General features: G+C 46.2%; 2 protein-coding genes across 2 annotated transcripts; both read left to right on the forward strand.

Moving 5' to 3' along the window:
* Nucleotides 1-6,223: 6,223 nt before the first annotated feature.
* On the forward strand, nucleotides 6,224-9,818 carry LOC124680805 (dolichyl-phosphate beta-glucosyltransferase). The gene is made up of 11 exons (XM_047215845.1): nucleotides 6,224-6,336; nucleotides 6,413-6,483; nucleotides 6,586-6,643; nucleotides 6,731-6,837; nucleotides 6,979-7,024; nucleotides 8,347-8,481; nucleotides 8,574-8,663; nucleotides 8,787-8,912; nucleotides 9,016-9,099; nucleotides 9,197-9,261; nucleotides 9,346-9,818. Exons 1-11 carry the CDS (start codon nucleotides 6,253-6,255, stop codon nucleotides 9,530-9,532), a joined length of 1,053 nt encoding a protein of 350 aa, XP_047071801.1. The 5' UTR covers nucleotides 6,224-6,252; the 3' UTR covers nucleotides 9,533-9,818.
* Nucleotides 9,819-17,701: 7,883 nt separating this feature from the next.
* On the forward strand, nucleotides 17,702-20,398 carry LOC124680810 (pentatricopeptide repeat-containing protein At4g21065-like). Its single transcript, XM_047215849.1, has 2 exons — nucleotides 17,702-19,659; nucleotides 19,986-20,398. Exon 1 carries the CDS (start codon nucleotides 17,702-17,704, stop codon nucleotides 19,535-19,537), a length of 1,836 nt encoding a protein of 611 aa, XP_047071805.1. The 3' UTR covers nucleotides 19,538-19,659; nucleotides 19,986-20,398.
* Nucleotides 20,399-22,151: the final 1,753 nt, after the last annotated feature.

The raw sequence follows: 22,151 nt of genomic DNA on the forward strand, positions 1-22,151 counted from the left end.
TGCTAGCAGGACGTAGCGATCCTCCACCGCGGGGACGTGAACCTGGGTACGTCGTGTAGCGCCTCGCTCCCGAAAACTCCGTCGTCGCCTTTCTCTAAACCCAAGCCCCTCATGGTGGGCATTGCCAAGGAACCGCCCCGTCAATGTCAGTAACATGAATGACACCAGTAAAATGATTCTTTATGTATCATTCATTGTCCTTTTGCTCTTTGTTAGAGTTAAATCGTTTTTACTTTATTTCATTGTCGAAGAGTTTGATAAAAATAACATATGATATGGGCTACAAAAGAGACAAGGTTAAAAACTAGACGTAACTTGTAATTAATACAAAAACTTCAGCAAACTCCCCTAACAAATCAGTGAACTTCAGCAAACAAATGTGTAGTGTCTCTACCCATATACTAACAAGATACCATGTGTGATTTAGAGCCTAATCTCATGGTATCTCGAATCCTATTGGTGGCTCTCTTGTAAGTGAATCTTAATTTGTAGTACATTTAACTACTCCTCCTCCCAAATTTTGATACATTTTTAATTAGAAAGTTTGTGATTAATAATGGTTCATCATTTAAGATTTTAATTACCTCTTTAGCTCCATTTTGGCCAAGTTTTGCTTGAACAACTCATGAAGCACTAATGCCATCCTTTTGTTTTATCAATGTTATGAGCTTTTGAATCGAACATGATGCAAATGGCTCGTATGCACGACTAGGCTAGGCTTGAAGGTTAAGGGATCAACCGTCCGTACAAAATACAAGCTCCTTAATTTAAAGAGGTTATATGCGACAACTAATTAAGATGAAATTGACTAAGGTTATTTTGTATTTTATGCACTAGCAATTAGGAGACACCGTGATCACCTTGGAAAAATCAAACACTTGTATTTTATCTCCACGAAAAGATATAAAAAAATGGCCATCATATCATGCTTACAAGGGCATAAACCGTGACCAAGTAAGCAGGTGAGCATTTGTTGACTAATGTCCTTGTTCATGATCTTTGTAGTCACACCAGGGTAGTTGGTTGGTGAATGGGTAGCACATGTTTGGATTGTCCTCTTCAAAAGTTCGGGAGATAAAAACCTGAGCTCTCACCATATATATCACGAATGCTCACCTTGTTTCGAAGGTTGATTGTAATAATGTATTTGGTTATGCAAGAGAAATTTTGGCGGTACATGTTGGTAGTGTATGACACTGATGTAGGATTGGGAGTCACTGGGGCAAGTAGTATTACAAAATGACTAAGAAGATGTTTGGTTTACATGCTACTTCGTAAACGGTAAGGGAACAAGATTATACTGGGATTAGATGAGTAAGAGACCATCTGCAATTTTTTTTATTAGAGGAGTTAAGATACCATATGTAATTTTGTTTGGTTCACGGCAGTAAAGGTATCAAGTTACAAAAATGCACAAAAACAAGGTCACACGAGATATGGTGGGAGTGGTCTAACATAAATTGAGATCTAGATGGGTGAGATGGTGGACGTACGGTCAGGAACAGAGTAGAACGTCAACGAGGTAGTGGGGATCTATAGAATAAGACCGCCTCAAATAGAGGAGAGGGTCGCTTGGCGCCATTGCTCCCCACAGGCGATCGCTCCTTCCGAAAAGATAAAGTTGAGGGGTAGATCGACTGAGGTTGTATCACGCCCGCCTCTGTGACTCGAGGAGGACAATTGGTAGGAGGATTGAGATCCTCAAGGGCCGGTATCGAGCCGGAAAGCTTCGCTCGACCTGACTAGCTCTCGTAACACATTTTGTTACCTGTGGGTACTATCTAGGAATGGATTTGAGCTGCGTTAGAATTCGTTTATGCATCACCTTTTCACTACCGAACTGAACCATATGCGAGTAATGGTATGAGATAAAAAAATGTGCGAACCAAACACCTCCTAAGTCTATTTTTATCAAGGGTTCACTTTGTACAAGTCATCCTTCTGTATTTGGTCATTGTCACAATTCTGGATGGACTTGCTATCTTAAAAGTCTGGTTGCAAATACCAATTTTTATGGTATTTTCCATTATCCACTTTATGGGGTTTTTAAACTTTTAATAAGCAAGCAAACACAAATTAAAAACAAAAGAAAAAAACAAAAGAAAGACAAAAACAAGACAAAGAAAAATGCTTTGTAGATCTAAAGGTAAAGAAAAACTCACAGTGGTGCAGTTCCCTAAGCTTGGTGTGTTGCACACCTGTGATATCCAAGCTAAACAATAAGTGAACTAACTATATATGAAAGGTAAAATAAATTCATGGTAATAAAATGAAATGCAAAAGCAAAGTGTAGTGGTGATATCAGTAATACAAACGAGATAACTAAATGCAAGAGAAGTAAATGTTTCTATTTTTTGAAATAAATGGTTGCTGAAAATAGAGGGCTTGTAAATGCAATTAAAAAGTGTTTCTTATGACGAAAAACAGACCAGGTTCATAGTTTTACTTGTCTACTCTCTCATAAACATGGTGAAATCAAAACAGCTTCAAAGAAGGCATAATATTGATGTAACTTTATAATTTGTTTGATAAACATTCATATGAGCACCATGTCCTATAGTTGAGATGATGCACACATCCCATTAATACTCCTCTAGTAAGAGAAAACTCCACAAATCAGATTTAAAATAAACAGAGTATTTCTTTTGCTTATATGACATGATGTTGAATATCAAATATCATACCTCAATACATATGAGATTACCTTTGTTTGTCACAAGACAATAGTAACATATGCGTTCATTTATCCCTAGTGAGGTAACAACGGCAAGATAAAACCATAGTAGAACTCACACTTCGTATCACTGCCTAGTTTCATACCACCATATTGAGTAACGGTAAAATTGAACGACCAACAACCCCTCACAACGTTTTGGCTGCCTGTACCGTACGATTAGCTCATCTAATAGATGTCATCAACTCACTAATCCCAAACCGTTATTGAGCATGTTTTTTTACTTTGTCTTCTCACGTTATATAGGCCGGCATTCATTGTTGGACTGCTACTCTGGAAATTGAGCTCAACCGTTCCTGGCTATTTGTCTTTTAGTAGGTTTGCTACACTACCAATACATATCTCATTACTAGTATTTGTACCAATAGATACCAAAAGGTGTGACATATTAGAACTATACAAAGTATTTAAGTACGTCATAAATTACGGTAGGAATAAGATATGTGAATCTTCTAAAAAACTACCAAACACAACAAAAATACCTCAAAACACACTACAACGCAAATGGCTAGCACCTCCTGGTCCAACATTGACGCGAGCCAGCTCCCCATTATCCACATTTGACACGATCAGACCTGATGGCGCACATATTTGCGCTAAGATGTGTATCAAACCTAGTAAAAGATGCACACAAAAACATAAGAATTTTTGAGTAGGTTGGAAGTAATATTTTTTTCTTAGGGTACGTTTGGCAGTACGCCCACGTCCGCCTTACCACGACACCTACAAGACCATTTAGCGCTCTTCGTTGAGCTGCAAATATTTGAGAATGCCTTGGGCGAGTTGGCGGCGAGGAAATTGTACGGCAAATTTGAGAATCCAAATGTAACTTTTGTGGACACATAGAAAAAGTACACATACAAAAATTATAATGCTACAATCCTAGCCCGCATACGATTTTTTATTTTTTTGCATAAACATACCGTAGATTTTGAGATGACATGAGTAAGAGCATCCCCAGCCGTTGGGGCTCCCCACGCCCAAATCCGGACGAAACTACCGCCGGATTGGATGAAATTAAGTCGTGGGGAGTACCGTATTTCCAGTCGTCCACCCGGAGTTCGGCGGATAGAGTTTAGATTCAAACAAATAGCCGTCCCGCGCTACAAGCACGGCCAGTTGATCGGCAAAACGAGCAAAAGGATCAGCCACAGATCGGCGATCGGAGGGAAATTACACGGAGACAGGCTCGTCGGCAGTCCCGGCCGGCACGGCGGTGTCCGACGGACCAGTTTCATCGCACGCCGTGGCCGAGCGGCGGCGGCGGCCGGCGAGGAAGCGGCGAGCAGAGACGTCGACGCAGCCGCGGCCGACGAGGTAGATGGTGAGGTAGAGGAGGTAGGAGCCGGTGGAGACGACGAAGGACCGGCCGGAGGGGCTCGGAGGATGTCGCTGCGGTGGGCCCGGTACCAATTCCTCGTCTCCTCGTCCATCAGTTCCATGTCGCCGCCGCCCATCAGGAACGCCAAGTCTGTATTCCTCTTCTTCGCCGCCGCCGTCGTCTTCAGCAGTGCGATCCGGGCGCCCCGGTTGGCGAGCATCTCCCGCCACCTGCCGTCGAACTTGTCGTGCCTTCCGTCGGCGTGCGACCTCAAGTCGGCCAAGCACTTGTCGATCGACGCCCGCATCTTGTCGGCGGGACTGTCCGTCCGTTTGAGCTCTTTCGGCTTCTTCGGCCGAGTTCGGGCGCCCTTCCGACGCGCAAGCCGCCGGCGCGTCGGGGTTGTACTTGCTCGGTCTTGCTCTTCGAGAGGGTTGTGCGAACTTCCCTCCACTTCTTGCAGTGCTCGAGGCGGGCGTAGACGTTGAGGAACTTGAACTGCAGGCCGGTGTCGTCCGTGTACATGTCCAAAGCTCGGCGCAGCTGGGCAAAAAAGAGCACGGCGAAACGGGTCAGCTAACGACGATATACCTCGGTGATGCAGGGTCGACGGAGCATACCTTTTGCTCCAAGTCATGGCCGCTGATCGGCACTCTCGCGATCTCCTCCTGTACGCCGTGCCATTTGCTGCACGCCGTCTGCATGATCCCCCAATGGGTGGCCATTGCCTTGTCTCCCCGGTACACGTTCATGTTCGTCTTGTTGAAGTAGGGATCGACGAGTTTGCGTTCCTCGTACGCCTGCTTCACTCGAAGCCAATAGGTGTCGAACGACTGATTGGCACCGATTATGCCGTTCATGGACACGGTCATCCAAGCTTCGGCGAGGCACTCCTCTTCCTTCGACGTCCATTTGATACGCGGTTCGGCGAGCGGCGAGTCCTTCTTCCTCTTCTTCTTCCCCTTCGACGGGTTGACGTCGGCTTGAGTTGTCTCTCCGGGTTCTTCGTCTTCTTGTTCTTCGACGGCTTGGCTTCCGTCGGCAACATCCTCCACTTGATCCTTGCGCGCCGCCACGGCTGCCGTCGCCCTCGCCTCCTCTTGCGTGAAGAACCCCGGGCTCGCGGCGGCGGCGTCCATGAAGAACCTCGGGCTCGCAGCCGGCGGCGGCGGAGCCGGAGGTGATCATCTCGTGGATCGCCTCATCGTTCGGCGCCGGCGTCGCACCGAACGGGGCACCGAACGGGAGCGGCCCTCGTCGCATGACCGGCGAGGTGCCCTCGAACTGGCCGCCGCTGCCGTCGATGTCAAGCTCGGGCGGCGACGGCGTGAACTCGGACGGCCGGACGTAGGTGCCCTCTTGGAACATGGCGGTCGTCGACGGCGAGTACATCGTAGGGGAGAAGGACGACGGGGAACCGCTTGTACCTTGCGCCGGCCATTGGCCGGGAACATGGAGCCGCCGCCGCCGCCGCCGGCCGAAGGCCATGCTCATCTTCCTCGCTTGCTCCTCCCGGGCCGCCTCCGCCGCCCTCTTAGCGGCGGCTTTTTCACCCTCGCCGCCCTGCGGCTTGTTTCGATGTCGCGCCGTTTCTCGTCCGCCGCCCACCGTGCGTTCGTCATGCCCGGCGGCCGCTCCTTCCTCGCCCGCGGCTTCCTCGTCGTCCCCTTCGGCGGCATTGTGGTGGACGAGAAGATGAGGAGGAGAGCGGTGGTGGAGGAGAGGCGCCGCCGGAACTCGGAACTCGAAGACGAGGGGGAATGGCGAAATTCGGCGGGAGAGAATGGGGATATGCAAGCAAATTGGAGGGAATGGAGGGAAAATCGACAGGATTTGGTTTTCCTGTCGCCGACTACGCGGGTCCATACGGTGTTTCGCACCAAAACGTTTCATCCGGAGTCCCCGAGTGCGCCCCGGGGGACCGGGGACGGCGTGGGCTCGCCGGATGGATGAAGGGCCAAATCCGGACGAAAACGAGGAACCGGGGGCGCGACTGGGCCGATTTACGCCGTCCGGATGTAAAAAACGCTCGCCGGGGGCCTGTTCGGGGGCACGAGTGGAGATGCTCTAAACCACACGAAAACATCGAACGGGCTGCCGGCTTCAGATCTCCCCATCGGCAGGGAACCAGAAGCGCACGCGAGCGAGCAGTGGGCGTTGAGTTGGTCACGACTCACGACACCCACCGGCCGTCGTGATGGCCGGCGCCGCCTGGCCGCTCGCCTCCGCCGCGGACCTTCTCCCCGCCTCCCTCTCGCTAACCCTCCTCCTCGCCTCCCTCGTATTGCCCTTCCCCTCCGCTCCCATTCCCTCCCCCTCGCGCCCGCTAACCCCATCTCTTCTACTCATGCGCGCAGGTCGCCGTCCTCGGGCTGGGCATCGCCGCCGTCTTCTTCGAGCACATCCGCAAGATCGGTTGCATGCACTCGTAAGCCTCTCCCGAACCCCATCTTCTCCTTTTGCCCTTTTCTCCTGCGATCTGCCCGTGCACGTCGTTGACTGGTAACGCCGTTCTGGATCTCGGCCGCAGGCTGGAGAGGACCGCCGTCTCCGACGCCTTCTTCGAGGACCCCGGCTCGCTCAAGAAGGTGCTGATTGCGTCTCTATCTTACCTGGGCCGTGACACGGTGTGCGCTAGGTGTTTGCTGATTTGCTTGTGTTACTACCTATTGTAGGTTCCCTGCCCGTCGATTTTTGACCCTGCCGAGAAGTACATTTCTTTGATCGTTCCCGCTTACAACGAGGAGTTTCGGCTCCCGGAGGCTCTTACAGAAACACTCAAGTAAGGATCTGAAACCAGCATTTGCTGCTCTAGTTGCTCTGTTAAGTTCGTTATCTCTGAACAGTACGCACAGTCTATACAGTATGTCAGGTGATTTCTTATTTTGCTAAGTTAATCACTGTGTTTTTCTTTCTCTGTTAGCTACCTGAAACAGCGTTCAGCTGCTGACAAGTCATTTTCTTATGAGGTATGTTGCAATGTTGGAATTGAACATCTTCTTTGTCTTCTTTATTTGATATGATGCATTTGGAAGAAGGTTGTTAGGCTACTTTTGCAAGGGAAACTAACTAGGCGAGAATGGGAAATTGTGCAACTTAATTTGAGATTTCTCCTAATATCTTGAGTATATTATGCAAGCTGGTTAAATATAGATATAGTAGATGCCATGAATCATCACTAACACTTTTACAGCCACCAAGAGATGCTTGTTATGTAATTTTTTTTTTGGTTTGCACACAATGGAATGTTCCCCTCCTAGATTCCAGGGTCTCATATTTTCCCTATTAGTTTTGAAAATTGTCTGCAATGGAGCTTGACCTGATCTTTAGTTAGTAAACGGAATATGATTGTCATATGGAACTTAAATTGTTATAGATTTTTCTGATACATGAATATTATTTTACTTGTAAAACCAAACTAAAGACCTGGATCTCGGAGTACAGAGTCAGATTTACGCTGCTGTTATTGTTTAGAAAAGCCCTCAATAAGAGGAAATAGTTGCATACGTTTTCCTGGAGCTCCAAGAGATGCTTGTTATGTAATTTTATTTATTTTGGTTTGCACACAATGGAATTTTCCCCTCCTAGATTCCAGGGTCTTGTATCCCCCCCCCCATTAGTTTGAAAATTGTCTGCAATGGAGCTTGGCCTGATCTTTAGTTAGTGAACAGAATATGATGTCATATGGAACTTAAATTGTTACAGATTTTTCTGATACATGAATACTTGTAAAGACAAACTAAAGTCCTGGATCTTGGAGTATAGAGTCAGATTTACGCCGCTGTTATTGTTTAGAAAAAGCCTTCAATAATAGGAAATAATTGCATAAATTTCCGTGGAGCTAGTTCGTATCAGCATCTGAATTGTAATTGCTTCTCCTATATTTGGTTCTCTTAGAAAAGCCCTTAATAAGAGGAAAATATTGCTCCCAAGTGAGCTTTGCAATTATGCACCGCTGATCTTGCTAGCTATGTCATTGCAAAATCCACAAACTAATTCACATAATAATGTATGTTATGCATGGCATGGTGCCTCACTGAATCCAGTAGATGGTCCGATGAGACCTTAATAGTCTGAACTGCCTTTGCAGTAGTGCAGAATTCAGCCAGGCATATCTATGTGGTATGTAGTACAGTTGCTATTCGAAATCTTGTTACCTGTAACCTTGTTAGCATTTTCATCGTTTTGTAGTTACCTGATATTTAGCATTTTGTCGCGCAACCTCTTATATATCCTGTATCAATTTTGTTAATTTGAAGGTTTAAAATGTTATTTACTTATTGTTTTTAAGGTCTTGATTGTTGATGATGGTAGTACTGATCGCACCTCAAAAGTGGCATTTGAGTATGTAAAGAAGCACAATATTGACAATGTTCGAGTTCTTCTACTTGGAAGAAACCATGGGAAAGGTGAAGCAGTCAGAAAAGTGAGTGTTGAACTACCTATCCAATGCAATAATTGTAACAAATCAACTCTAATAATTGAAGCTTTCCAATTGTTTGTGGAAGCATTGTCTAGGGGATGCTCCATGCACGTGGGGAACTTTTACTCATGCTTGATGCTGATGGTGCAACTCAAGTCACTGATTTGGCAAAACTTGAAGCTCAGGTCTGTCATAAGCTAAATCAAATAGCTTCCTGAAAAAGCAAATGCTCCATCAAATAGCATGACATTGGGCTGTTTTTGATTATGATGAGCATAACATCTTGACATTTGTGTTTTTGCTGTTAGATCCGTGCCTTGGGGGAGAAAGTTGAATCCACTTTACCCTCTGGCAGTTCATCTCAGAGACTGTCTGATGTTGAAATTGCTGTTTTTGGTTCCCGTGCCCATCTGGAGAAGCAGGCTCTTGCCACTGTATATCTCCTAAAACTCTGTTCCTGTCACTTGTGTGGTTTTGTTTCCTACTTCTCTTAGATGCCCCCCTTATGCTGCATATGCTTTTCCTGGCTTACTGCAGAGGAAATGGTATCGGAATTTCCTTATGAAAGGTTTCCACCTGGTAGTATTGTTGACTGCTGGTCCTGGAATCCGAGATACACAGGTATGTTTTGGCCAGCATCAGATGGGCCGATGGTCCTTCTGTACAATCTTTTCTTTGGAGGAATGCTATTTATTTGTTTTATCATTAAAAATCCCAGTGTGGCTTCAAGATGTTCACTCGATCTGCTGCAAGGAAACTCTTCACAAATATCAGATTGAAGAGGTATTTTCTTTAAAGGAAAAATAATTTTGTAAAGCATAAACTTGAAGGATTCTGAGTGTTCATTTTCTCTTTTTGCATGAGCAGGTGGTGTTTTGACGTTGAGATTGTATACCTATGCAAGCACCTCAGGATCCCCATGGCAGAAGTATCTGTCAGCTGGACCGAAATACCTGGATCCAAAGTGCGCATGACAAGCATCCTGCACATGGTGTTTGAGCTCCTGCTGATCAAAGTAGGCTATGGCCTGGGCATATGGAAAATTTACTCGTAGACAATAGTCATTACAGTTAGTTCCATCGCCGCAGCGTATACCAAATCTAGTTCGTCACTTGCAGAGAATACATTTACAAAATTAGGTCAATGAGCAAAACCAGCAATGTAAAACTTCCTCAGATTTTGGACTGGAGAGGATTCATTTCGGTGGGTATGTTAGTTTTTGAGCGTAGCGAGATATTGACAGATACTCACATGTACTTGTTCCTGCTGATACGTTCTCTGATCCATCTTGGACTGGAGTACTATCATTTTTAATCAGCTTTGACACGATGCTGTGTACATTATGTCATATATCGTTGGAGTCGGGTAAATTGTAATGTTATATGAACGATGTTTTTTACCGGTCTCTAGCACACGGTCTTTTCATTTATTCAAAAAGTCTGTAATTCCAAAGTTTACATGAAGGACCAGTGTATCAACCATCTGAAAATGAAAAGCAACATATAGATATCCATTAGCCATAGCTTCCCGCTGCCCGCTGGTCCTCCGCGTGAAGGTAGACCCATGTTGAATACAGTGCGGAGCTCTATTTTACGAATAACCAGCTGTTAAAAATCAGACCATTTCTAGAGGTCCAAATAGACCGACACCAATTTGTATCCTGCTTTTTTTTTTTTTTAGAGAAACAGGGCCTCGCCCCGGTTCCAAAATATATTGAAACCGAAATAAGGTAGCATACAGCAAACAGAAACTCACACGTCCAAATTCACCACACCTAAACTCGGCCCAAACACAAAAAACCACAGGTTTTCCACAACATATCAGTTCTACACCCCTCACCAGGGGGAAACAGCAGCCAAGAAAACAAACACCACAGGAGTTCTGCATATCACACAAACACCTTTTAGACCAAGGCACTCAGTTTTTCATGGGCGGTTCAGAACCTGGAACCCAGCTCCATCACCCACCAGGATTAGATCATTTGCCTCCAACGTCCTCCTCAGATCCTCAGCGGTGATCAGCATTGGCCCAAACCCCCTTGTGGTGTTCATGTCACAGATCTCCAAGGTTGTTCTGGCCTTCTTCTGGGGAGTCAGCCAGGCTCCGGCCACAACAGCAGCGGCGGCCTCCGAGCTGCATCCTCCACCTTGCTCAATATTGTCTTCAATCTTCCTCTTTCTTCCTCCTTCAGGAGGATTTGCCATTGTACACAGCTGCAAACCAAATTCCTCCATAAACCCTGCATGCCAAGCCATTGAGATCGATTGAAAACAAAGTCATTTCTGGTAATCCAGAGAGCTCTCAACACAGCAGCAAAGATCATATTTATATGGGCATTCTTTTTATTTTCCCAAAGAGAAGAAATGTCATGCATAGTCAAGATTTTGATATTCAGATTTACAGCACTAACAATATCATCCCAAAGCTTTGCTGCAACCACACAATCAAAGAACAGATGCTGGCATGATTCAACTTCATTACAAAACACACAAGTCAAATCATCTACATTTTGTCTCTTAACCAAATTATCTCTAGTGAGCAATTTGTTATGAGCCAATAACCAAAGAAAGAAATGAATTTTGGGGGGCACTTTGAGTTTCCAGACACAATGAATATCAACAGGCAAAATCCCACCAAAGTTAATAACAGCATACATGGATTTCACACTGTACTGGCCATTAGCCTCCCACATCCAAATCAGACTATCTTTAGAATCATCAATAGCAATAGTTTGAGCAATTTGTTGAATTTCATGCCATTGCAACATCAAACTATGGTCAAAACATCTCCTAAAGGTCACTTTTAAGGTATCCCCATCCCACAGATCAGCAATAGTTTTATTCTGTTCATTCACTAGGAAATAAACCTCCCAGTATTGGATGGCCAGGGAACAGGACCCAAACCAGTGATCCTCCCAAAATTTGATGTTCTTACCATTCCCAACCTTCCATTGGTACCCCATCTTAGCAGCATTAGCAGCCCACATCACTCCTTTCCAAAAAGGAGAGGCACCATTTAAAGAGCAAGAGAAAAAATTAGGATTATCCAGATTGTATTTAATATTCACAATCTGTTTCCACAACTTATCCTCATCTAGATGATATCTCTTAACCCAAGAGGCCAGTAGGCACATGTTCATCTCTGCTAGGTCAGGGATGCCCAGGCCCCCATATTCCTTCTTCCTAGTCACTAACCCCCAGTTGGCTAAATGATATTTATGATGTCCCTCATAGTTATCCCATAGGCAATGAGCCATCTGGGAATTAATAAGGGTAATAGCCCATTTGGGGAACTTGATCACACTAAGGAGATAAAGGGGAATACTAGCCAACACACTTCTCACCAGCTCCAATTTAGCAGCATGATTAAGAAGTTTCCCTCTCCAACCCCCAGCTCTATTAAGGATTTTATCCACAACAGGTTGGATGTCCTCTTTTCTGAGTTTACTATGGTGAAGAGGAACCCCTAAATAATTCATAGGGAAAGCACCCAGTTTACAACTCAGAGATTGAGCAATAAGTTGAGCATCCTCTTCATCCACATTAATAGGGACAAGATCACATTTATGAAAATTAATTCTCATCCCAGACATATGCTCAAAACAAGCTAAGATCCACTTCAAATTTATAGCAGTTTGTAAGTTATTTTCAAGAAAGAGGAGGGTATCATCAGCATATTGCATGCTAATAATCCCACCCCTTCCCAAATTTCTCATAAGACCAACAATTTGTCCACAACCAGCAGCTTTATAAAGCACCTTGGTAAAGACATCAGCCATAAAATTAAAGAGGATAGGTGAGATGGGATCCCCCTGTCTCACCCCTCTGCTGGTTAAGAAAAATTGACTATTACAGTCATTAATTCTAACACCAACAGAGCCATTGTGCAAAAGACCTTCAATAATATCCATCCACTTGGGACTAAAGCCCCTCATCCTCATAACTTTCAAAAGAAAATCCCTATCAACCCTGTCATATGCTTTTTCATAATCAAGTTTGAAAACAAACCCAGAGTGCCCATTATAAACTGCATCATGGATGACCTCATGGGCAGAAACCACACTCTCAAGAATGTATCTACCCTTAATAAAAGCTGTTTGGCTAGGAGAAATAAGCTCCTCACTGACCACACCCAACCTATTGGTAGCACACTTAGAAAAAATTTTAAAGCTACAATTGGTTAAGGCTATAGGTCTGAATTTCTGTATAGTTACAGCATCAGATTCCTTAGGAATTAAAGTCAAGAGGGAAAAATTCAATCTAAATAGATCAAGATTCCCCTCATTCCAATCCTTAACCATTGCCATAAAATCAGCTCTAATGAGCTCCCAAAAATGTTGATAAAACAAAAAAGAAAACCCATCAGGGCCAGGAGCACCTTCAGCATAAGAGCCAAAGATAGCATCCTTAACTTCTTTCTCGGAAAACTCAAGCATTAAGCATATCATTATGTTTTTGAGACACCAAATCCTCAGGGTCCCAGAAATCATCTACCAGGTCAATATCCAGGCAAGTTTCTTTACAAAACAGGTTCTTGTAATAATCAACAGCAATTTTTAACATACCTTTGTTGTCCTCTACCATCCCATCCTCGCCTTTTAATTGACAGATCTGTTTTTTCCTCCTCCTCTGGTTGGCAACTGCATGAAAATAAGCAGTATTACGGTCACCCTCTAAAATATATCTCTCCCTAGCTCTTTGTCTAGCTTTAATCTCTTCATTACTCCAAATTTTTGTCAACTCATTAGCAATGCTTTTCATTCTTTGTTTGGAATTTGGAGATAAATTCTGAGATTCAGAGCAAATATCAAGCAAGTCATACTCAGCAACTAATCCTTGTTTAAGTTTTCTCTGAGCCGATTCAATATTAGCCGACCAACCTTTTAAACCTTTCCTAGTATTCCTCATCTTAAATTGCCATCTATCAAGAGATTTTTTATGATAGCATGGGATATTCCAGAATTTAGTAACCACATCATCAAAACCCTCAATATTGAGCCACCATTTTTCAAACCTAAATTGCTTGTCCTGGGGATTTTTCAGAGCACCAGTGTCCACAATCAAAGGAGTGTGGTCACTACCTACTCTGGGTTTTGAGGATAAGCTACTAGCAGGGAACAAAGCATCCCAACAAGTAGACACAAAAACTCTATCAAGCAAAGCCATCACCAAATTATCTTGGTTGTTGGCCCAAGAAAATTGTCTACTAGGGTTCTTAAGCTCCATCAAATTGAATTTATTAATCCAATCATTAAACAAATTTGCCCAATGCTGGTTAATGTTACCAGTATTTTTCTCACACTTTTCTCTAATGAGGTTAAAGTCGCCACCCACTAAAGTGGGGCCACTCCAACAAACCATGACATTATGAAGCTCATTAATAAAGTCTAATTTATGCTCATCATAAGCAGAACCATACACAGCAATAACTCTCCACACTATCTTATCTTTCTTGCCTTTAATTTGAACAGAGACACAGAAAGATAAGATATCCCATCTAACAATATCAAAAATCTCATTGTTTATCCCAACAAGGATACCTCCAGCAGTTTTAACAGCTGGCAACCAATTCCAGGAGAAAATCCCACCTGAATCAATTTGTTTCAGCTGCAAACTAGAAAAGTCTTCTTTCTTAGATTCAGAGAAGCAAATAATATCAGGACATGTTTCTCTAATGAGACCATGCACTCTAGTAATCTTATCAGGCCTATTTAAGTCTCTAGGATTCCATATTAGAGCTACTACCTTTTTAAAGATTAATTTCCTTCTACCTTTTTTCCTACTATGGACTAATGTCCAGGGTTCATCATCATCAGGTACATCACTAGTGTAATCATCCTGATTAGATGGACCCACATTTTCATCATCCATACCCACTTTCAGTTCCTCTACAGAGAGACTAATGTCCTTAGGAAGAAAGCTAGCAGGATTAGTCTGGTGAAAATCATCAAGTCTTTTTAATTCAACTTTTTTAATTTGATCAATGACATCATCAGTGTTTCTAGTTTTATTACCCAGGCTAATGCCAGCATGTTTAGCATTATTATACAGAGTATGATTATCAAGGGCAGCAAAGGAATTAGAGAAACCATGGATATTACCTTTAGGAATTTCCAAATTCTTTGCCTTCTTGAGATCTTGGGCTTTTTCAATAGCAGATTTACCATCTCTTGGGATTCTAGAACTCATCCTAGTTGCTTGCACAGGGCCCCATTGCTTCTTCTCCTTCCACACATTAGGCAGCATAGAAGAGACACAAGCTTTGGGCAGCTCCCCTTCTTCAGCACTTTTAGTCCCTTCACCCGCATCATCCTCTTCCTCCTCAAAGTGTTGTAACAGGTTTTTTCCAATATTTTCCTCAGCACTTCTTATGACCAGAGCACACTAAGTGGGGATCATAGGCTCTTTACCAAAAACTTTTGCTTGAACAGATGACTCCATAGCCATTTGAGAGGTAGGCCTAGGACCACTTCTACCCCCAGAATAGGAAGGATCAGTTTCCATCTTGCTGTTATCTCCACCAGCATTACTCTTCTCAAGGGCCTTGAAGTCATCACCAAGCTCAGCATCATCTTCAACCTTGTCCCCTTCATTACTCTGACCAGGATCTTCATCATCATCCCCATCAACCTCAATAGTTTCACCATCACTCTCCACCAGAAAGTTAATCAAGAAGAAACACTGTTCCATCTCGAACAGTTTGTTGGATGGGATTTTTGATTTGTCCCTCACAGCCACTTTGACTCTGACCTCTTCATAGAAGCTTCTGAAAATGACTTGCCAATCAATGTTAATTAGCACTCCAAGAGCAGTTGAAACTTGACAGATAGTCTTCCATGTCAGCCATTTGGGTGGGATGCCAAAAATCTTGACCCATATCTCTTGGAATTCTTCAAAAGGTTCTGTCTCCCCCTCCCAGTTCTCAAAATAGATCACAACTCCCACTTTTTTGAGATTTATAGATGGGTACTCCACTAGCTCTTTGATCCTCTTGCTTGGGGGAAACCTCACCAGGAACTTCTTAGGGCCAACTTGTCTAATTTGCCAGAACCAGTTGACCTTCCACATATCATTGAAGCTTTTCTCCAGTTCTTCAGCAGAAATCTCACCCTCCTTTATGACCACTATCCCAACATTATCCATATTCAACCATTGGACAGCCTCAGGTCCTTCTACATCCACGTGGAAAAAACCTAGGCCAGGATTTGCACTACCCCAATATTGAGCAGTGGGTAGGAGGGAATACCACATCAGGCAGTTGTCCATATGATGACCTGTCTTGCTGCAGATGAAACATCTCTTCACCCTAGTACACAGACCAACATAGTGACCCAACTCTCCACAGTTGTAACAAGTGACATTCTTGAACTTGGGATCAAGAACAGGCCCAGGTCCACTTGATGATGGAGTCTGCATCAAGCTCCCCCCTTTATCTCCACTGTTCTTCTGACTATCAGAGGTAGCCCCTTTCTGAATCTTCTTCTTGTTCTTATTCCCAGACACTTGTTGCTGTTGAGAAGGAACCAGACTGGCACTACTCCCCTGACTATTAGTTTGGGGAAGAGTAGGGGAAATCCCTGGCGGCATCATCATCATAGGATTGAAACCATGGGGGGGAAACTGCTGGTTGCCAAAGAATTGCTGCCACTGATTCATCGGAACATTCCACATGTTTGGATTCATCATGGGGAACATACCTTGAGCGGCACCCATCTGTTGCCCCGGCCCCTGGGGGAATTCCGATTTAATTCGGACCGGATCAGAGGCGCCACCAAGAGAGGAAATGGTTGCCGCCACAGCAACTGGTGGCACACGCCCACCACTGTGACCACGGCCACCACCAGCTCCACTCCCTCTTCCACCGCCTCGACCACCTCCCACCATCTTGACAATCTCTGCGTATGATCTCCTTCCAGCTTCAGCACCCCACAGATCTGAGAACTTTACAGTCGTTGGATTCGGAAGGAAACCTGCCCCAGCGGGGTGACAATCAGCTGGAGTGAAAGATCTAGCTCGGACCAGCTCCCTCCTGACCCAGACTAGTGTCTGAGACCCAGGCGGAGACCTAGATCTGCCCAAGCGATTTTTATCTGTCACAAGCGTATTCGCTCCAGACTTATCCGCCTTAGAAGGCGCATTTCTGGAAACCGCCACCATCTCAACGGCTGGATTCGAAACAACCGTAGATCGACGGTTACCAGAGGAAGCCATCACAACGTTGCCAAACGGCAAGGAAAGCTTCTGGAACCTTCGAGAAGTTCCCCCAAATCTCTCCGGCGAGCCGCCCCGAGTCGGAGAGGGATTACCACGACGGATCCTCTCCATTCGCCGTCGCAAATCCACCAAACTCCTAGCACCCGGAGACGCAGAACCAGTATCATTGCCATCAGAAACAGCGGATCTCCGAAACAGCCCACCATCCATGACGCTCATGGCGTCCAATTTTCCAGATCTTCCAGCCCTTGTTCCGCCATGAGCCTCTTCGGATCGTCGGGCGCCTTGAGCTTGATCATTGCTAGCGCCGCCGCAACCTGCTCCTCGAGGCCCTGCCCCGAGATCTGCGGCCGCCAGCCTTTCGCCATCTGCTCGATCGCCCACTCTGAGGCAAGGCTGATCTGGAGGATCAGCAATTTCCTCCGCAAAATCGCCCGTCTCCTCTCCTCCGCCCTCGCCGCTTCCTTCTCCCTCCGCCTCAGCTCTTCTCCCGACCTCACCTCCTCTTCGAACGATGGGTAGCCCGCCGTCCACTTTGGGATGGACATGTTTCTCCGCCGAGCGCGCCGGCGAGTACCACTGGCTACGGGGGGTCAGGGGAGCGAGGGTGGTGGAAAAGCCGGCGGCGGCGCAAGTTCGCCTGAAAATCGCCAGATCGCCTGAGCGTGGGTGAGCGTGGGTCTCAAGGGGCTTATATTAGTGTAGACCTCGACATTGCCTCCAATCCCTGGACGGAATTGCTCTATAGACCACGCCGTCCACCGGAATCCCCCGTGCAGGTATATGCCGGCGCCGGCGCCTCCATCAGCGCGTGGTCCTAGTCGACTGTGCTTGAGTATCCTGCTTTATCTTTCTTATATGAACGATGTGCGGAAGATTTGCAAAGATAATGCCCAAATATTGCATTTCGCTTGGCCAAATTCATCAAAGTCGAGTAGATGTAGATCAGCTGAGCTTGTTGAGCACGACGCAGTGAAATTCAAAACCGCACGAACACTGACTCGCCCGCCATGCGTTCGACCAAATGCCGCCCGCCTCCGCGCCGCCGCCTTTACACCACGCGCGCCTCGCACCCCGCGCCGCCGGCGCGGCGGGCCGCCGAGCAGCATTGCCTCCGCCTCCTGGAGCGCGCCTCCACGCCCGCGTCGCTCCTCCAGCCCCTCGCCTTCCTCCTCAAGTGCGGCCTCCACTCCAACCCGCTCGTCCTCACCAGGCTCGTCGCCTGCACGGCCACCGCCGCCCCTGCGCTCCTCGAGCCCCTCGTCGCCGCGCTCCTCCTCCCAAACGTCCCGCTCGACGCCTTCCTCGTCAACACCCTCATCCGCGCCCACGTCGCCTCGCCCATCCCCTCCGCGCGCCGCCGCGCCGCGGCCTTCTTCCCGCTCATGCTCCGCCGCGGCATCGCCCCCAACAAGTTCACCTTCCCGTTCCTCCTCAAGTCCTGCGCTGCGCATCCGGGGTCTCCCGCCGCCGGCCTCCAGGCCCACGCCGCCGCTCTCAAGTTCGGTTTCGCGGCGGACCACTACGTCTCCAACACGCTGATACACATGTACGCCTGCTTCGGCGCGGGGTTCCTCGGTGACGCGCGGAACGTGTTCGAGAGAATGCCCAAGGACAGTGCCGTCACCTGGAGCGCCATGATCGGCGGGTATGTGCGTGGTGGCCTGTCGGGTGATGCAGTCGGGCTGTTCAGGGCGATGCAGGCCAGTGGAGTGCGGCCGGATGAGGTGACCGTGCTCGGGGTCCTGGCGGCCGCTGCTGATTTGGGCGCGCTCGAGCTCACACGGTGGGTTGGGCGGTTTGTGGAGAGGGAGGGGATAGGGAAGTCTGTGACTCTCTGCAATGCGCTGATCGACACGCTCGCCAAGTGCGGGGATGTCGATGGGGCGGTGGCGGTGTTCGAGGGGATGGAGGAGCGGACTGTTGTGTCATGGACATCAGTGATTGATGCACTTGCGATGGAGGGTCGTGGGAAGGAAGCTGTCGGGGTGTTCGAGGAAATGAAGGCTGTTGGCGTGCCGCCTGATGATGTTGCATTCATCGGGGTGCTCACTGCATGTAGCCATGCCGGAATGGTTGCTGAGGGTCGTGTCTATTTTGATTCAATGAAAATAGAGCATGGTATTGAGCCTAAGATCGAGCATTACGGTTGCATGGTTGACATGTTTGGTCGTGCTGGCATGGTTGAGCAGGGGTTGGAGTTTGTTCGCATGATGCCCATGAAACCAAACCCGATAATTTGGCGGACACTAGTTGCTGCTTGTCGTGCTCATGGTCGGCTTGAACTCGGTGAAAGTATCAGCAGGGACCTTCTTAATGAGTACCCTGCTCATGAGGCCAACTACGTCATGCTCTCGAACGTATTCGCACTGACACAGAGATGGAAGGAGAAGTCGGAGATTAGGAGAGAGATGAGCAAGAGAGGAATTACGAAGGTGCCAGGATGCAGCATCGTTGAGCTTGATGGAGAGGTCCATGAGTTCATAGCAGGGGATGAGTCGCATCCACAGTACAAGGAGATATACATGATGGTTGAGGAGATGTCAAGAGAGCTAAGGCGCATTGGGCACATTGCAGCTACATCAGAGGTGCTCCTTGATCTTGACGAGGAAGACAAGGAGGGTGCGCTTCAGTGGCATAGTGAGAAGCTGGCAATTGCATTTGTGCTACTGAGGACTCGTCCTGGGACGCAGGTCCGCGTGGTAAAAAACCTACGTGTATGCTCGGATTGTCATGCGGCGATAAAGTGCATATCACAGATTTATAACCGGGAGATCATAGTGCGTGACCGGAGCCGTTTCCATCGCTTCAAGGATGGTTCCTGCTCGTGCAAAGACTTCTGGTGATTGGAATTGTGTTTCCACCAGGTTATCCTTCTTCTGATGGTGTGTCGAAGAGTGGATTGAACTTCAACAGCACATGCGGGTGCTCATGATGTACTTTCGAGAGGTTTCTGCACGCCCTCAAGGTTTGCCAATTCATTTGTAACACAAAGCTTCTCAGTGGCCAAAAAATGAGGTTTACTGAAGATTGCTGGAAGTAGCATTGGAACATATAACATTCAGATACTTCACCTTGTGTACTAAATGTCTTATCAGTTATCAGTGCACATTTAAGGACTAAGATTTTCTTTAAAAAAAACCAGACCATTGTGAGAACACGTTGAATGTGTACCCCAGTTTGCATCCCTCAATTTGAATCATCAATTAATCTAAACTTCTGAAGATACGATTCTATGACAAACTCCACAACATGTATATTTGATAATAACATGACTGCCTTTTGTTCATGCAGGGGCAGATAAATACGTCTTTGAATCTTGTGCTCTCTCAGTGACTTTGGGTTTCTTTGGCACTGCTCTAAGCTTTTCCTCAACCATTTCATTCTCCATTGCTTCTTCATTTATGCAGTGAGTTTGTAACTTGATGTGCATCTATGAACGGTATGCCATCTTGATGGTGTTTCTGACCTCGGTCAACGCTTCGAACCTTTCCCATGCTTATATGCCATTGCCTCCTCGTTGGTGCAGACAGCTGGCAAGTGAATCTCAGCCTCCTTCCACAAGTGATCACATCATCGCTCACTGCAATGACTACAGTGGTAGTATTTCTCTGCACTTCCCTTTTTAGAGTCCCCCATTTTGTAGGATTCTTCTATTCAATAGCCATGTAATCTGTTTGCACTGCATGAATCGCTTAAAGTCTTTTTTTTTTCACTTGCCTCATGTAGTCTCTAGCTCTTCCAAAACCTCCCACCCAGCCAGTCTTATGAACCTCCCTGTATCTACTGTTTGATCCTCTAACCCTTCCGATATTGTGATGTGGATCTCATTGGCCTGCATAAGTGGAAATCAGGAGTTACCATACATTGTTCTTGAAAAAGAGTAACCATACATTATCTATAGTCTAATGCTTTGTTGTACTGTGGAACCGTGTCAGTAGTTACTTGAAACATCTGTACCTTGCTTTACAATTATGAAAGTGTTTTAAAAAGGGCGTACCCAATACTGAAAGCTCCAATACATTGTGAATTCTATAATTTTCTCTGATCACCGTGTTTGTATTTTGACACTTGAGTTTCCTTATGGAGAATTTCGACTCAGATATTCATGGGATTATAGAATCTTATGCATATTGACACTTGATGATTCTGCAAGGAATGTCAAAAACAAATCAAGGTCTTCTCTTTTCCCCCCATACATAGAGTCAGCTCAAATATTCCTTAAGCAATATTACAAATCCAGCATTACATCTGGCACTGATGGAAAATGGCAAGTGCCACAACTTAATTCCTCATGCTCACTTTCCATGCCTATGCAGTATGACGTGGGAAGTATCTTGATCGCACTTGACCGATGTGGCTCGGTTGCTTTGAGATTGATTCTGGTCATGGAATTTACAATCCACAGGCGTGCTGCCAACCAAGAAGGGCGCTGCCATGCTTAAACTCACAGAATGCTATGTTGGTAAATATGAGCATCAAAAAGTAAGAATTCGTCTTATTTCTCTGCATTTATTTGAGAATTATTTATGCAACCCTATTCTAATTTTTCTTTTGAAAACCGAAGGAGTCTCACTGCGAACAGGCTAGCAAGGCTAACAAGCAACAACCAGCTGACTGTCTGAAGCATTCCATATCTCCAGAACAAGGCTACATCACCCTCAGCACCATCAGAACCTAAGCCGGCAAGTAGGGTGTGCAATATTATTTTCAACCTGGCAAGCTCCTCAGCTTTGTGTTCTTGTTCCTAGCTTTCTGGATGATGTCAGCTCACTGCACTAGTATGACATGCTTTGATGTCTGGCAGTTCCATGATATCAATGGCCATGCTGATCTTAGCCAAGTCTTTAGACTTTGCATAAGCTTAGTCAGTTCCTGGAGCTCTTGATCTTCCACCTCGATGAGAAGTTCCTCTGTTGATGTCAACACATACGGCGAATCCCCAAAGCAACTTGACGATACGGTGGTAATCGTACGGTGTCTCCGCTTGTGGTTTGATGAGATGTCTAGTTTGAGCAATTCTATGAACTCCCGAATGTTTTCCGATGCTTTCTCAAGAGCTTCCACTGTGCTGTGAAGCTTCTTCACGTCCTTGTCACTGGAGAAGATCGCGGCTGCAGTGATGCGGATGCACCACACCATGCGGGACCACATATTTGACGTGAAAGATAGAGTGGTCTCAGCAGCTTCATGCTGGTTGCTGCTGCTCCAGCGAGCTGCTTTGTCTGTTGCATGATGCTTGAAACTGAGAAGCATCTCTTCACCACGGGAAACAGCCTCCTTAAGCTTCTCCCGCCATTGGATCAGTGTGGCGCTCTTTATGGTGTGCTTCTCCGACACCTCGATCAAGCTGTGGATCCTGACGAGGGCTAGCTCCAGTTGCTGTACCTTCTCGTCAGCGGCCATCTGTCGGTTGAGGTTCTCCAGGAACTTGGACACCACCCTGTCCGCGACCACGGT

The sequence above is a fragment of the Lolium rigidum genome, unplaced genomic scaffold (assembly GCF_022539505.1).
Source record: "Lolium rigidum isolate FL_2022 unplaced genomic scaffold, APGP_CSIRO_Lrig_0.1 contig_28943_1, whole genome shotgun sequence".
In the NCBI taxonomy this organism is placed as follows: domain Eukaryota; kingdom Viridiplantae; phylum Streptophyta; class Magnoliopsida; order Poales; family Poaceae; genus Lolium; species Lolium rigidum.

Coding starts and splice junctions, on each gene's coding strand:
- LOC124680810 (XM_047215849.1), top strand. CDS start 17,702: ATGCGTTCGACCAAATGCCGCCCGCCTCCGCGCCGCCGCCTTTACACC.
- LOC124680805 (XM_047215845.1), top strand. CDS start 6,253: ATGGCCGGCGCCGCCTGGCCGCTCGCCTCCGCCGCGGACCTTCTCCCC. Junction 6,838..6,978: donor GCTCTTACAGAAACACTCAA/GTAAGGATCTGA, acceptor TTTCTCTGTTAG/CTACCTGAAACAGCGTTCAG. Junction 8,913..9,015: donor AGAAGCAGGCTCTTGCCACT/GTATATCTCCTA, acceptor GGCTTACTGCAG/AGGAAATGGTATCGGAATTT.